Source organism: Cervus canadensis, chromosome 22, assembly GCF_019320065.1.
Source record: "Cervus canadensis isolate Bull #8, Minnesota chromosome 22, ASM1932006v1, whole genome shotgun sequence".
NCBI classification, from domain to species: domain Eukaryota; kingdom Metazoa; phylum Chordata; class Mammalia; order Artiodactyla; family Cervidae; genus Cervus; species Cervus canadensis.
Window position 1 is genome coordinate 46,542,746 of NC_057407.1, and position 15,966 is coordinate 46,558,711.

The 15,966-nt window shown below is 44.3% G+C and overlaps 1 protein-coding gene and 1 long non-coding RNA gene across 6 annotated transcripts in view; one reads left to right on the forward strand and one right to left on the reverse strand.

Moving 5' to 3' along the window:
- The window catches only part of LOC122424505, a 94,246-nt gene that overhangs the window by 50,279 nt on the left and 28,001 nt on the right, over positions 1–15,966 (forward strand). The window lies entirely within an intron of this gene.
- LOC122424498 (myelin associated oligodendrocyte basic protein) overlaps positions 1–15,966 on the reverse strand; it is a 43,631-nt gene that overhangs the window by 19,472 nt on the left and 8,193 nt on the right. Inside the window, exons 3-4 of one of the 5 annotated variants that reach the window (XR_006264449.1) lie at positions 1,494–1,703; positions 903–1,194 (exon numbers count right to left, since the gene is read on the reverse strand). Coding sequence is in view for 3 of the 5 variants with exons in the window: in XM_043442364.1 (XP_043298299.1) it covers positions 939–1,194; positions 1,494–1,699 (462 nt within the window). In the remaining 2 variants the exon portion in view is untranslated. Of the gene's footprint in view, positions 1–788; positions 1,195–1,493; positions 1,704–15,966 lie in introns of those variants that run through there. The other 4 variants (XM_043442363.1, XM_043442365.1, XM_043442364.1 and 1 more) reach the window with 4 other exon arrangements.

Sequence of the window (15,966 nt, forward strand, 5' to 3'; positions counted from 1 at the left end):
GAACATGTGCTGTCCGGCTCACCTATTCTGTCTACAAGCATCACCCTCTTTGGTTGTTGTTCAGCCACCAAGTTGTGTCCAACTCTTCAGGACCCCATGGACTGCAACATGCCAGGCTTCCCTGTCCCTCACCATCTCCCAGAGTTTGCCCAAGTTCATGTCCATTGAATCGGTGACATCATCCAACCATCTCATCCTCTGTCGCCCTCTTCTCCATCTCCCTGTTATCCTCTAATTATCCTCCTGCTCATCCTCTGCTTATTCTAACCTAACCTCTTTGAAGCCCCAAACAGGAACCATTCTCCAGGTTCCCATCGCCCAATGCACATGCTGATTACGAGAGCACTAGAGCATTTAACCCTACACTCTGCCTGACTATTCTCTCACTTGGTCCTGGTGAGTCACAAACAACCTGGTTGTTCCAGCTGCATCCCCATCCCCAACACAGCATGTGGAACTCTATACATAGGCAATCAAGCTTGTTGAATGAATGAATGATCTTACCACTGAGGTTAACATCAGATGAAGTGTGTTGGGAGGAGGGATGAATGAACTGGCTGACCCTCTCCTTTAGCACACACACAGATACCCCTTAGAGTCCCCATTCCTTCTCTCTCTGAGGCACAGAAATCGAGGGCCTTGTTTATTCAATCTGTCACTGTGGTTCACACTCTGACTTTATAAATTAATCATTTGCAGCCCTATTAGACAAAGGAAGCAACCCGCAACTGCCATCTGAAGTATTGTACCAACAGCATCTTTGAGCAAAACAGGAGCCACACTAGGAGTTTCCAACGAGGGGATTTAATGCAGGGAACGGATTACACAGTTTTTGCAAGGCTGAATGAAGGAGGACCATTGAGATAACCCACTGGTAGTAAACACAGGAAGCAGCTACTAACCTGAGGGCTGGGGGGAGCAAAAGGGAAGAGATGGTGTTACCAGAACCTAGAAGCTTTGACGGGGGACCCCCCACGGCTGGTGCCTGGCCCTCTCTGGGGGCTGCTGCGCGGCTGCTGCTTGGCCTTCTGAGGGGGACGCTGCTTGGCTGGTGGAGGTCGGACTTCTGGGCGGGGGCGTGGCTGACGTTCGGGCCTCGGAGGGGACCGTGGCTTGGCTGGCGCTCTGACCACCGCGGGGGGTGCAGCTGGCTGGCGCTTGGGCCTCTGAGGGGACGTGGCGCGGCGGCTGGGTCTGAGAGGGCCAAAAGAAGCTGCAGGCTGGGGCCATGGCTCTCCTCTGCTGCCTACGTGATGCTGACCGGAGCTGGAAACGGAGGCAGCCCTGCTCCCCCTCCCACCTTCCAGTCTCCCTCCAGTATCTTCCGATGGCAGAGCCGAACGGGGAGCCGACTGCCAGGGGGTTGGGGGAAGCGCAGTTTGCAGAGAGCCCCGGCCCCAGCATCGCAGAGCAGGGCAGGAAGGGGGAACTCGGAGCCAGAGACAGAGGCCAACGCGCAGCCCAGGTGCCGGGCGGCAGCACAGACCACTCACCTGGTCTTCTGGCAGGCGCAGCAGATCCAGTCCTCCTCTTTCTTCTGGTAGAAGCAGCCACTTTTACAGATGCTGTACTTGCGGTCCACGATCTCGCGTTTGGAGTTGAGGAAGGTGAACGGCGGGCAGCAATGTATGCTGAAGTGCTCGGAGAACTTCTGGTTTTTGGAGAGTCTGGGGCCCTCCTTAGCCACTTTCTGACTCATCTCACTGGAAAAAACAGTGACGGGGGCAGGGGGAGTGGGGAGACATAAAACAGCATGTCAGGCGAGGGAGGTTTCTACTCAAGGAACCCACTCCAGGCCACTCCCATGATCCAAGCTCACATTCAGGGCTGTCTTCCATCCTGGATCTAGGTCAATTTCCTGCCCAGCTCTATGGAAAGGAGCTATTGAATAAATTGCACTTTTTAAAAAAAAAAATATTATTTTTAAAATTTTGAGTATAGTTGCTTTCCAATGTTGTGTTAGTTCCTACCGTACAGCAAAGTGAATCAGCTATACATTTACATGTAGCCCCTCTTTTTTGGATTCCCTTCCCAATTAGGTCACCGCAGACCACTGAGCAGAGTTCCTTGTGCTGTACAGGTTATCATTAGTTTCCTGTTTTATAGGAATCAATAGTGTATATATGTCATAGTGTATATATATATATATATATATATGTCAATCCCAACCTTCCAATACATCACATCCAAAATTTTTTTTTTTACATCCAAAATTTTTAAAAAATATTTATATGGTTTTTAAAGGTTGCAGTCCATTTACAGTCATTACAAAATTTTGGCTGTATCCACCATGTTGTACAATACATCCTTATAGCCTATCTTATACCCAGTAGTTCATACCTAGGCAGTGTAAAGGAAGAGTTTGTTAATTTTTATTTGTGTATTTTAAAATCATGTTTTCTGAAAATGGACTCTCTTTTCTCTTATGTGTTAGCCACTCATTTAGGACAGGAAAAAAATATTGTAAAGCCAAATACATCTATGGCAAAATAATGTTGTAGATTTAGGAGTGACTGTTTCTCTAAAAACTCAAGAAAGATTTGTTATTAAAAGCATAATTGCCATTCATACAATAAAATACTACACCAGAGAAACAACAGACTATAGACACACATCAGCATGTTTGAATCTCACAAACATAATGTTGAACAAGAGAAGTCAGACACAAAGAAGTATAAGCCGTATGATTCAATTTATATGAGGTTCAAAAACAGGTAAAACTTGTCAAGTGCATGGTGCTAGACATCAGAACATAGTTATAGTTGGAGAAGGTGGGGTCTGAGAAGAGGCAGGAGGGAGCCTGCTGGGGCAGAAAATGTTCTGGATCTTGATCTGGGAGATGACTACACAGGGGTATATGTATGTAAAAGTTCAGTGAGCTCTGCACTTCACTTATGTGCATTTTACTACTTACCTAAGTTAAAAGGGGAGAAGGCAATGGCACCCCACTCCAGTACTCTTGCCTGGAAAATCCCATGGACAGAGGAGCCTAGTAGGCTGCAGTCCATTGGGTCACTAAGAGTCAGACAGGACTGAACGACTTCACTCTCACCTTTCACTTTCATGCATTGGAGAAGGAAATGGCAACCCACTCCAGTGTTCTTGCCTGGAGAATCCCGGGGACAGGGGAGCCTGGTGGGCTGCCATCTATGGGGTCGCACAGAGTTGGACACGACTGAAGCGACTCAGCAGAAAGCAGCAGCAGGTTAAAAGGGATCTTCCCTGGTGACTCGGTCAGTAAAGACTCTGCCTGCAATGCAGGCAACCCGGATCTGATCCCTGGGTCAAGAAGACCCCCTGGAGAAGCAAATGGCAACCCCCTCCAATATTCTTGCCTGGGAAATGCCATGGACAGAGGAGCCTGGCAGGCTACAGTCCATGGGGTTGCAAGAGTTGGACACGACTTAGTGACTAAATCATCACCTAAGTTAAAAAGGAAGAGTAAGAGGAGGAAGACAAGAGACTAGAGAGAGAATTTTGATTCTTGGAAAAATTCTGAAAGGGTGGGTAAAATCTTAATTACTACAGCATCCTTTGAGAAATGTGACACATGCAGAAATAGTCCTACCTAACACTCCGAAACCTTGACGCACACAGGGGACTTAAATGACTGTTCATCAACAAGAGCTGACAAATAAACACTGGTACTGTGCATGTATACTGGACGCTGAGCGTGTGAAACACAGGTAATGTGCATGTATACTGGATGCTGAGCGTGTGAAACACAGGTAATGTGCATGTATACTGGACGCTGAGCGTGTTCTTGCTCTCAGCAAACTCAAGGTCACGTTGCACACACAGACATGCAATATGTCATTGCAAGACAGAATGATGTCAACCAGCAGAAATAAGTACAAAGATCAAAGAGATCATGAGAAAGTGATGGATTCTTTGAAGACAGAGCAGATAATCCGGATTGGGTTTTATTGCTGTTGTTTATTTGCCTGCGCCAAGTCTGAGATATGCGAGATCTTCAGTTAGGGCATGTGGGATCTAGTTCCCCAACCAGGAATTGAACCTGGGCCCCCTGCATTGGAGGCACAGAATCTCAGCCACTGGACCACCGGAGAAGTCCCGGTCTGGGTTTTAAGGATGAATATGTTAAAAACAACTAAGTTACTCTGAAGGAATATTTTGATTTTTGTTTTTGATTTCTTTTGTTTTTTATTCAAGTATAGTTGATTTATAGTGTGTAATTTTTTTTTTTGTTTTTTGATGGGTTTTTTTTTTCTGCTGTAGTTAGAAGTGAGGGCTGAGGAGCAAGTTGAGGTGTAGTTATAAAAAGAAAATACATTGTTTTTCACCTCGTAGACCTTGTAGAGTCCAAATTTTGTGTTACACCTATTATATATGTTGCAAATGTTCTTTCCTGATGTTTCACCATCTTTTATCATGTCAAAAATAATTAATTTTTTTAAAAATGTGTGGCTGTATGAGGTCTTAGTTGCAGTGTACAGGATCTTTCAATGCAGCAACTAGGGCTTCTCCCTACTTGCGGCACACAGGCCTAGTTGCCCTGAGACATGTGGGATCTTAGTTCCCCAACCAAGGAACAAACCCTGGTCCCCTGCATTGGCAAGTGGATTCTTAACTACTGGACCACTAGGGAAGTCCCCCAAATTATTAATTTTTAGGTAATTAAGTTTCCTACTTCCCAGGGAGTTCAGTGGTAAAGAATCTGCCTGCCAATGCAGGAGACCCAGGTTCAGTCCCTGGGTCAGGAAGATCTGCTGGAGAAGGGAATGGCTACCCACTGCAGTATTCCTGCCTGGAGAATTCCATGGACAGAGGAGCCTGGTGGACTACAGTCCATGGGGTTGCTGAGAGTCGGACACAACTGAGCATGCACACACACTACAGTTTCTTACTTGGGTTTTATATTTTACTTAGGAAAGTCTTCCTCACTTCAGAAGTTCTTAGTCATAGTCATGAATATCCCATTTTGGAAGAGAATCTTCTCTGAACCTCATTTTCACATCTCTTTCTCTCTGTAACTCCTCACTTCTACAGAGAAGTTATCAATAAATACTCTTTCTTTCTATTTCCACATCTCCTCCCCATCCATGCTCTTTTGTCTGGCTTCTGTTCCTTTCCGCCCCAAGAGAAGTGCTTCCCATAAAGATCTCTGTGCTGCCAGTCCAGCCATCTTCTTGCCTGAGCTCTCTTTCCATGTAAACACTGACAGTCTCCTAGATTCCCTCCACCATCTCTACCACTTCCATTTCAGTATCTCTCATAGGCTCATCTGCTTTGTCCAAAACTTTCAATGTTAGAATTCTTCAAGGTACAACAAATACTACATGATTAATGGGGTTGCTTCAAGCATCCAATTCAGCATTTATTATATGTTCCAGTTGTGCCAAGCACAGCCTCTGTTGGGAACACAAAGCTGAGTCATACTGAGTCCTGTCCTCAAGAAATGTGTCCACCAGCTGGGAAGACAGGCAAGGATACACATGGCATGCTCCTGGGCACAAGACCCATCTATTGAGCCCAAATATGTACACATCTCTGGATCAGATAAACATCCTGCTGACGATGAGCTCACAGTGTACATGATTAATGTTGCATAGATGTCAGCAAGTGCAATTCAAGGATGGCATGCTCTGGAACACAGGAATGTGCTGAGCAATGGCACACGAGGGCAGGGCCATGTGTCAGGCTGGGGAAGCAGGTAGAATATAAGTGGAAACCTTTCATCTGGCCCTGAGATTTGGACAGTCAGAGATAAGGGTTTGTGGAAGAATGGGAACAGTTGATTCCTAAGCAAAGATACAGAAAGGTGAATTGCAGTCACCCTGAGAGCCCGCCCTGTCTGCCGGGCAGCATGGGAGAGGTGATGGTGTCAGGACACAGGTGATGAGGTAGCCCAGAGTTACCCGTCACTGTGAAGGCTCTAGCCCTTGTGGGTTGTGCCATCAGCTGATCAGAAGTCTAAATACAGGAGAGGGAGAGATCATCTCATTGGTCTGGGTTATCGTAAGTTGGAGCATGCTCACAACATCCACGTGGAAATGGGCACCTGAAACTCAGGAGCTAGAGCTGTCATCTCGAGAGTCCTTGACCTCAGGGAAGAGGCACCACCTTGGGAGTGGGTGTGCTGGGTGTGAGCTGAGTGAGGAGCCAGGCCAGGCAAGGAGCAGCAGTGGGCCTACCTTCAAGCCCCAGGAAGAGGGTCTGGGAAAGAAGGAGCCTCAGGGGCAGCAGGGAGGTGCGAGGAGCCTCTTGGAAGTCTCCAAATTTGCAAGAGGAGGGAATGGGTCATCAGTATCCAAAAAACTGCTTCATACAAACAAGCATTTTTAGACCAGTGAGAAACTGAAGTTGCTTTTTAGGGTCTGATTCACTGTAATTACAACCCTGATGATCTTCCAAAGCCCTGCTGAACCCTACACATAGGCAAAGTCCAGCTCATGTTTCTGCTCCCCTGGGAAATGATGAACTGAAACCCTCTTAAGGCTCCCAGCACACGGAGACCATGATGCTCAGCTTTTCACGGGCAATTCAAACATCACCAGTTCCTCTAGCCTGCTCGGGTCATCTTGCCCCCTGGTGTTAGAGAGAGATTTTGGGTCTCCTGGGACTCTAAACTCCTGCTCTGACTGAATTCTCAATTGCCACCCACCTGACAAGGTGCCTGGACCGACTCTTACGACCATCTAGACCCCTGCTCAGAGAGTTCCCAAATTATTCCCTGACAGCTGTCCTCACTCGCCACCTTACCCACCATGTCCAGCAGGGGGCAGCCTCACCACTTGTTACCCATCGAGTGTGTTCCTAAAGGGGAAAGCAATTCTCTTCCCTGGAACCCTGACATTCTAGAGAACCAGCTGAAAATTCACCCAGCTTTAACACAGCACTTCCCGCCTTCCTTCAGTGAAATGTTTACAGTCGGTGGAAAGTCTCTGGCTACTCTTGCCTGTGGAAGCAGAAATACTGCATTTAGTTGGTGTACATGGTTAACTGGGTATATATCCTCCCTTCCAACTCTGCCCCACACCACGCCCCAGCTGAAGAATGCTAAGGTCCGCGTGCTGGGCCCCAGCAACAACACACACACACAAGCCACCCTTTCCCACCACACAGGCTTCCGAGTAAGTTAGTTGTGTTGTTGTCACAGTCACCCAGTCATGTCCAGCTCTTTGTGACCCCACAGACTGTGGCGCGCCAGGCCTCCCTGTCCCTCACCATCTCCCAGAGTTGGCCCAAGTTCATGTTCATTGCATCAGTGATGCCATCCAGCCATCGCATCCTCTGATGCCCTCTGAGTTGTAACTACAGGCAAATAGGGCTTCCCAGGTGGCTCAGTGGTAAAGAATTTGTCTGCCAATGCAGGAGACGCAGTTTCTATCGCTGGGTCTGGAAGATCTGCTGGAGGAGGAAGTGGCAACCCAGTCTAGTATCCTTGCCTGGACAGTCCCATGGACGGAGGACCTTGGAGGGCTACTGCTAGTCCATGGGGTCACAAAGAGTCAGACATGACTGAGCGTGCACGCACAGGCAAGTAACTAACAGTAGAGGAAATAACTCACACTTCCTGAGACCCTATTCTATGGTGGTTGCTTTATATTCTTTATCTCATTTTTCTAATATTACATAATCATCAACAATCTAAAGACGAGCTAGGCCAAGGAACATGACTAAGTTTAAAAAGCCAGTGAGAGGCAGATGGGGATTTGAACCTAGGTCCCTGTAACTCCAGCTTCCGGTGCTGTCTGACCGAGCTCAACATCATCTGAGTTCCCTGTGCTCAGCCCTCCTCCCGGGGGAGCAGGTATCCAGGCGATGGGACCTGCCTGGACTATGGGGGCCTGAGGGTGGGCCCAAGGATGGGATGAGGGCACAGAGATGCGTGGGCCTATGTCCCAGGGTGAAAAACACCAGTAGCTGGGGAAACAGCTCCCTGAAGAAAGGAAAGGTAGGGGGTGGAGTTTGGAGACAGCACGACCCCCTGCCAGAGCCCAGGGTGGAATGTAAACTCGGGCAGGGTCCTGAGGGGAGTATGATCCACGGGTGCTTATTCCGTCCCTCTCCCACCAGCCCTTAGGCAGTTTCAAGACCTATGTTCACTGTTGAGAATTAGAAAGCATGGATAAAAAGAAAAAAGCCTGGATAAAGGAAAATAATGAAAATTGCTAAATTACTATCTCATAGTTAACCACTTATAAAATATTTGAACATTTTTTTGCCTTGAGAATTTTACATGTAAATATATAGTTAATAAAAAAGTCACACCATACCTTATATACTTTTCAAATTATATGTTTGAAAAATCAGTCATTTTTTAAGTTTTATAGATACAGACATAATATTACTTGTAGCACTTTCTTACACCTTTTAAAATCTATAATAAATTTATAGTCACAGTCCCCTTTATGGTTTATAGCATATATTTGTATATTCTCTCATTTTCTTGATTAATCCTGACAGAACTTATCCCCTTTGTGACTTTAAAAAAAAAAAAAACTCTTGGTTTTCTTGCTTGTCTTTGCTCTTTTTTCCTAGTCCATTAATTTCTGAGTGCATTTATTATTTTTTTTCAGTTTTCTTTAGGTTTATGTTCTTATGCTTTTTCTCTATTCTTGAGTCATACTCTTCTTACATGTGCATTTATGACTATAACATTTACATACAACTTTGGCTGAATACCACAATATTAACATAAATTTTTCAGTTTCTCTTCATTTTGAATATGAATGAGTTCTTCAATTCATCAATTATTTTTAAAAAATCTGTTGTAAAATTTCCAAGTGTATGAAGCTATTTTTATGACATTGACTTCTGACTTTAAGGCATTCTAGACAGAGTAGTCTGAATGACAGTGACTCTTTGAACTTGGTTGAGTTTTCACAGTCAACGTTTTTAAATGTTCCACATGTGCTTTGAAAGACTGTGCATTTCCAGAAACAATTTGGAATTATCTAGGGACGATAGGAATGTGAACAAGCTACAGTCTAGCAATTTATTCTGGGCGCAGACTACAATCTAGCAATTTATTTTTGAATCATAGCTCAACCTTGCTGATAGAGCCGCTTGGTGGAGCATAAACCTGGAGGAGCCTGAATCATTGATGAGAGTCCTTCTAGCCCTGGACCCCTGAGTACTGATCACCTTTTATGGGAGAGACAAACCAACTGCCACTTTGTTTAAACCACCATTTCAGCTACATGTGGTGAAATATGGTTCTGACTTAGTACACTCAGTTTTCTCACCTTAAAAAGTGTGTCTTAGTCAATTTGGGTGTTACAACAAAAATACCATAAACTGAGCAGCTTATGAACAATATAGATTTATTTCTCATAGACTAGAGGCTGGGGAGTCTGAGATGAAGGTGCTGGCAGATTCTGGGTCTGGTGAGAGCCCACTTCCTGGCTCACAGATGGTAGAATGAGTAAGGGAGTCGCTGGGGTCTCTGTAATAAGGGCACTAATTCCATCCATGAGGTCTCCACCCTCATTACTTCCCTAAGGGCCGACCTCCAAGTACCATCACACTGGGGGTTAGATTTCAAAATATGAATTTTGGGAGACACAAGCAGTCAGTCCATAATAGAAATAACAAACAATATTTAGCTCAGAGGGCCTTTGATAGTATTAAATAAAATAAATAGGATAAGAACCTAGCACTACCAAATATAAGTAACTTGCTTCATGAATTCCATTTTCCTTTCGCTAAGAATTCATTAAAATGACATGTCTAATTCCACTGACTTCTTCAGGCACTCTCTTTATGTATCTCACATGACATTTAATTCAAGCATTAATTAAATGCTTAATAAAGTAAACTCATCTTTATTTACTTTTGTAACTAAAAGCAGATCATTATAAACACTACATGTGTTTTCACAAACCATACCACCTAATCGCAGAGAAAATATAAACTGTCTGACAGGATGAAGAGAAAAAAATGACTGAATTTGAAACTGTAAAATTATAATTTCTCCCAGGCTTTCCAGATATCTCCATATATTCTAAAACTAAAGAGGAGGGGAAAGTGAGGCAGGTATTTGAAGAAGGAGAAAAAGTAAGTGAAGGAAAGGAACCAAAGGGAGAACAAGAAGCTCCTCTCACTATTTATTGAGCACCTACTATGCTCCGGATGCTTTCTGTCACTTCTACACTTGCTCTTAGCCAAAAGGCCGAGAAACAATCTGTCATTTCTAAACCCCAATATAACCCTCCAGGTAGTCTCTACCGTTCCTATGTTAGAGATGAGGAAATTGAGACCTGAAGAAGTTACATAAACTCTCCAAAGTCATATAGTAATGATAACAATAAAAATGATTGAAAACTCATAATGTCCAGTATGACTGCTGACTACCAAATATCTGCACTGCCCTTCTATAACAAACCTTGCTGATATGCCCTGTTAAATATACATAACTCCCTATGTGACCACATTCTGGCCAAGAAGATGGAGGCAAAAGTCTACGGCTACTTGACCTTTTCCTTCAGTAATAAGGCTTTTATTCAGTAAGGGACTCTCCCCTGGTGAGGGCATTCAGCCCAACCCAGCTCTTCCTGGCCCCCAAGGGGCAGGATTATTTCAAGCCTTTGGACCTTGAGCCTTAGGGCTCCTTCCCCTACTTCCTTCCCACCCAACAGTTAACACAGCAAGTGCTTCTAACACCTTGGGGCTCAGCCCAAAGTCAAGTCACTTCCCAAGGAGGTTTTCCAGAACCTTCCTTTCCCCCAAGGAGAAGTGATCACTACTTCCTCTCTTGTGCCCTAGCCCTGTAAGTGAAAAGTGAAGTCTCTCAGTCATGTCCGACTCTTTGCGACCCCACAGACTGTAGCCTACCAGACTCCTCCGTCCATGGTATTTTCCAGGCAAGATTACTGGAGTGGGTTGCCATTTCCTTCTCCAGGGGATCTTTCCCACCCAGGGATCAAACCTGGGTCTCGCACATTGTAGGCAGACACTACGCTCTGAGCCACCAGGGAAGGGAGCCCTGAATGTTGTATATAATTCTAGGAGAGCATCTGGAACCTGGAAGGGTGCCCTTGTTCGGTGCCTTATTCAGAGCAGATGTTCCATAGATGCTGAATATTAAGAGCTTGAACAAAGGGTACCTCTCACGGCTTCTGCAGGGGCCCTCAGGCTGTCACTGCCTGTCCCCAGATGCTCTTTCGTGGTCCCCATGTCCCCCGGGGACCTCTGCTCTGATTGAGACAGCAGGTCTGCTCAGGGAAAAGGCAATCCAGGAAGGAACCTTTCCAACTGATCTTGAAAATTATAGAACCGGGCTCTTTAGGAAAAACTAAAAGACTTTGTGAACCCCCTACACTTTTGCTTTTCTTTCTTTTTTAAAAATGTTATTGAAGTACAGTTGATTTACAATGTTGTATTAATTTATGCTGTACAGTGAAGTGACTCAGGCATATATTCTTTTTCATATTCTTTTCCATTATGGTTTATCACAGGGTATTGAATATAGCTTCCTACACTATACAACAGGGCCTTCTTCTTTATCTGTCCTATATACCATAGTTTGCATCTGCTAATCCCAAACTCCCAACCCTCCTTCCCCTATCCCCTCTCCCCCTTGGCAGCCACAAATCTGTTCTCTGTGTCTGTTTCATAGATAAGTTCATTTGTGTCCTATTTTAGATTCCACATAGAAGTAAGATCACATGGAACTTGTCTTCTCTTTCTGACTGACTTTGCTTAGTTTGATCATCTCTAGGTTCATCCGTGTTGCTGCAAATGGCATTATTTCATTATTTTTTATGGCTGAGTGATATTCCATTGTATATATGTACAAAATCTTCTTTATCCCTTCATCTGTTGATGGCCATTTAGGTTTTCTCCATGTCCTGGCTATTGTAAATAGTGCTGCTGTGAACACTAGGATGCATGTATCTTTTTGAATTGTAGTTTTGTCTGGGTATATGCCTATGTTTGGCTGAGTGCTAAAGAATTGATGCTTTTGAACTGTGGTGTTAGAGAAGACTCTTGAGAGTCCCTTGGACTGCAAGGAGATCCAACCAGTCAATCCTAAAGGAAATCAGTCCTGAATATTCATCGAAAGGACTGATGCTGAAGCTGAATCTCCAATACTTTGGCCACCTGATGTGAAGAACTGACTCATTGGAAAAGACCCTGATGCTGGGAAAGATTGAAGGCGGGAGGAGAAGGGGACGACAGAGAATGAGATGGTTAGATGGCATCACCAACTCAGTGGACATGAATGTGAGTAAACTCCAGGAGTTGGTGATGGACAGGGAGGCCTGGTGTGCTGCAGTCCATGGGGTTGCAGAGTTTGACATGACTGAGCAACTGAACTGAACTGACTGATGCCTAAGAGTGGAATTGCTGGATCGTACGGTTATTCTGTTTTTAGTTTTCTGAGGCACCTCCATGCTGTTTTCCAAAGTGGCTGCACCATATTACATTCCCACTAACAGAGTAAGAGGGTTTCCTTTTCTCCACACCCTCTTCAGCATTTATTACATGTAGTGTTTAATGATGGCTATTTTGACCAATTGTTAGCATATTATACCTTTTTTTAATCCCATGGACAGAGAAGCCTGGTGGGTTACACAGTCCATGGGGCTGCAAAGAGTTGGACAGGACTGAAGTAACTTAGCAGGCAGAGATGGCACGAGCATATCCGTGTTCCCACCAGTGTCCTGGGTATCTTTAAACACACTCTTATTATTCCCTAAGACACTGCAGGTGAAAATGAGAATCATGAACATAAAATGGATTTTCTTCCTTCTGTTCATCCTTTCTAACATCTTTTTAAAAAGGTGGTGGGGTGTGGGTAATTGTTTAATAAAAGCAGTATGTGGCCCTTAGTTGTGGATGGATCACGGGAAGTCAGACATGGAAATGTGCACAGGCTCTACCGAGTGAAGGGTGGGTGCAGGTTAGTATTTGGAAAACAGTACACTTCTCCAATTCTTGTCAATCAGATCCCTCAGCACCGTGAGCAAGGGCCTGCCCTTGTCTTGTGATTAGAGAACTCAGTGTGGGAAGGACAGGAGGCAAGCCTTTACCGTGACTACCCAGAGCCTGAGCCCTCTGAGAGAACAGTATTCTGGCTTCAGATATCAAAACTCCAAAGGAGGAAAATGATCAGTCCCAAGACCTCTTAATATGTTACATGGATTAAGGAGAAGAAAGTTTTATATATACTTGGTAAAAAATTTTAAGTTAATAAAGCAAGAAGTTTCAGATGTATTAAAAATAAGCTCACTTGTACCTATATATATATATGACTTTTTCATTGCTCTATATTTGCACAAGTGATACAATACCACAAGAAAGGATAAGGGAGAGGGAATGAAAACCCCTGAACTTATACTGCCTCAATTATTTCTGGCATGAATTGTCTCTTGCTAATAAGTAGTCAAAGTTCAGCTCCTTATCAGGACTATTCCTTGCCTCCCTCTATTTCTGCTCAAGGTAGATAAGAGTATGGGGAAGCTGAGAGTCCTTGGGGCAATGAGGGAAGGGGTGGCTGGTCCTGGGGGCATCCTCCCCTCCTGGACTCTGTCATAGGTACCTCGTGTGGTCTCATCTAGCCCCTTGCCATGAATGACACGTTGCTGCTGGCTACTTGACCCACCAAAGCCACTGGCCATCAGGACCCCAACTCAGCAGCCTCCTATCCTGGTCTAGGCATCCTCTCAACTGCTCAAAATTGCTAACGGTAGGAGTAGGGGCTGAGCAGGAAAGGAAGCCCAGCAATGAACAGGACATGCAGATAGACTGAACATAGGCATGAAGGAGGGACAAATAGGAATTCCCCAAGACATATTAAGCTAGGTGATGAATCATTTTGCTAAGGTTTAGGGATGAGAAGGAATAGTCAAAAATTTAGTCTGAGGCATGTTAAGTTGAAGAAACTTATGAAGCCTCCAAGCAGCTACGAAAGAAAGTAATTTGGCCACATGGGTCAGATCTTGAGAGAGAGAGAAAGGATGATAAATAAATTTAAGAGTACTTGATGCTGGATGAGATTTATAGCCAATGGAACACAGAACACCCTGGGAGAAAGGGAGTATAAGAAAGGGGAGAAAAACTGGAAAACATTTTATTCACAATAGCAACAAGAATCTCCAGATACCTAGAAGTAAAGCAGAAATTAAAATGTGTAGATCCTTGTGGGGAAAACTTCAGTATCCATTCTTGATAAATATCCTTAGTGGAAAGGGAACAGGAAGTCCTTAACATTATAAAGGACTAGCTACTAAAATATCCAGAGAAACAGCTTACTGCTGGTGAAATCTTAGAAACATTTTCATACAAATCAGACACCCCAAGGAGGATGCTGTCAGCACTACTATTCAACACGGCCCGTGAAATCCCAACTAGTACAAAATACAAAATAAAAAACTGTGAGACTCCGCAAATGGTTAGAACTTAAATCCAGTGAGATTTCTGGACCCAAGATCATTATGCATCTGCTGCTGCTCAGCCGCTGAGTCGTGTCCAACTCTTTGTGACCACTATGGACTGTACTCCACTGGGTTCCTCTGTCCATGGGATTCTCCAGGCAAGAATACTGGAGTGGGTTGCCATTTCCTTCTCCAGGGGATCTCCCTGACCCAGGGATCGAACCTGCATCTCCTGCATGGCAGGAGGATTCTTTACCACTGAGCCACCTGGGAATACACCAAAATCAAAATCATTTCTATAGGTCAGGAAGAGCCAATTTGAAAATGTAAAATAAAAGGAGCCATTCACACTGACTACAAAACCATAGGACAGCTACTGGTAGATGTATATCTGATAAAAGAAATGCAAGACTTCCATGAAGGAATTTGCAAGGCTACAATAGAAATAAGTATGCTGAATATCTCCTAATAAATTTATAAACTTAATACAATTACAATAAAAAGCAGAGTTTCATGGAATTAATAAGATGATTTTATGGTTCTTATAAAGGCCCAAGATGAGCCAAGACAATTTTGAATGAGAACAGGGTCTTGCCCTACCAAGTATTAGCACTAATCATAAAATATACTAATTAAAGCAGTAGAGTGGTGGTTTGGGAATAGACCAACAGATCAGTGGTACAGAATACAGCATCTGAAAACAGACTCACATATGTATAGAAGCATGGTCATAACAGAGGGAGCATTTTTTAAACTATTCAAAAGGGAGACAAAATGCAAGTAAACAAAAGATCCCAACAAGAAAAATGATAGCAAACACATGTCATGAGATGGAAGCCAGGTGCTATTTAAAAGGGCTTTATGTGTTTAACTCACTTAATCCTCATGACCTCACAAGAGCCCCAGTTTGCAAATGAGCAAGCCAAGGTACAGAGAAGTCAAATAACCCACTGGAGGACACAGAACTAGAACTTGGGAGCCCCAAGATCCCAACCAAAGTAGACTCGTCTCTGTTGCTAGTCTTCGCAGCACACAGCTTCTAATACAGCAGAAATGAAGTGGAGGGAAGCAAGTCAAAGATTATGATTTTTGTAGAATAAAACATACCATGCAGTTACAAGTTTAACATCCTATGCCACTAGAGAAGAAAATACACAAACACATAAAAGTGTAAAGTTTTAATAATCAGAATATTTAAGAAAAAATGAGCTACAATTTTTTTTAAATGGGCAACTAATAGAGAAGACTCTTTAAAGCCAGTAATCATATACAAATATGTTTAACTCTGTAGGACTCTAGGAAAGAGATAGTAACAGCAAGGGAATGTCAATTCACACCCCTTGTGATTGGCCTAAAAATGGGATTGGAGGATGATGCTGTGGAAGGAAGGGGGAAAGGCTATCAGTCAGAGCATGGGCAGGGGCACGGGGGACGGCCCCTTCCGTGGTCAAGGCACTGTCCCAGGCTGCCAGAGCCCAGGCTTCCTTCAGGAGAGGAACGCACCTGGGTGCTTTGTCCAGGAGCTGTTTCCGGAATAAAAGCTGCGACTTTGAAAGTTCCACTGCAGGCCTGGGCTTCTTTCACCTAGCCTTACCACAGCCTTCCGCAGACTGCCCAGCCT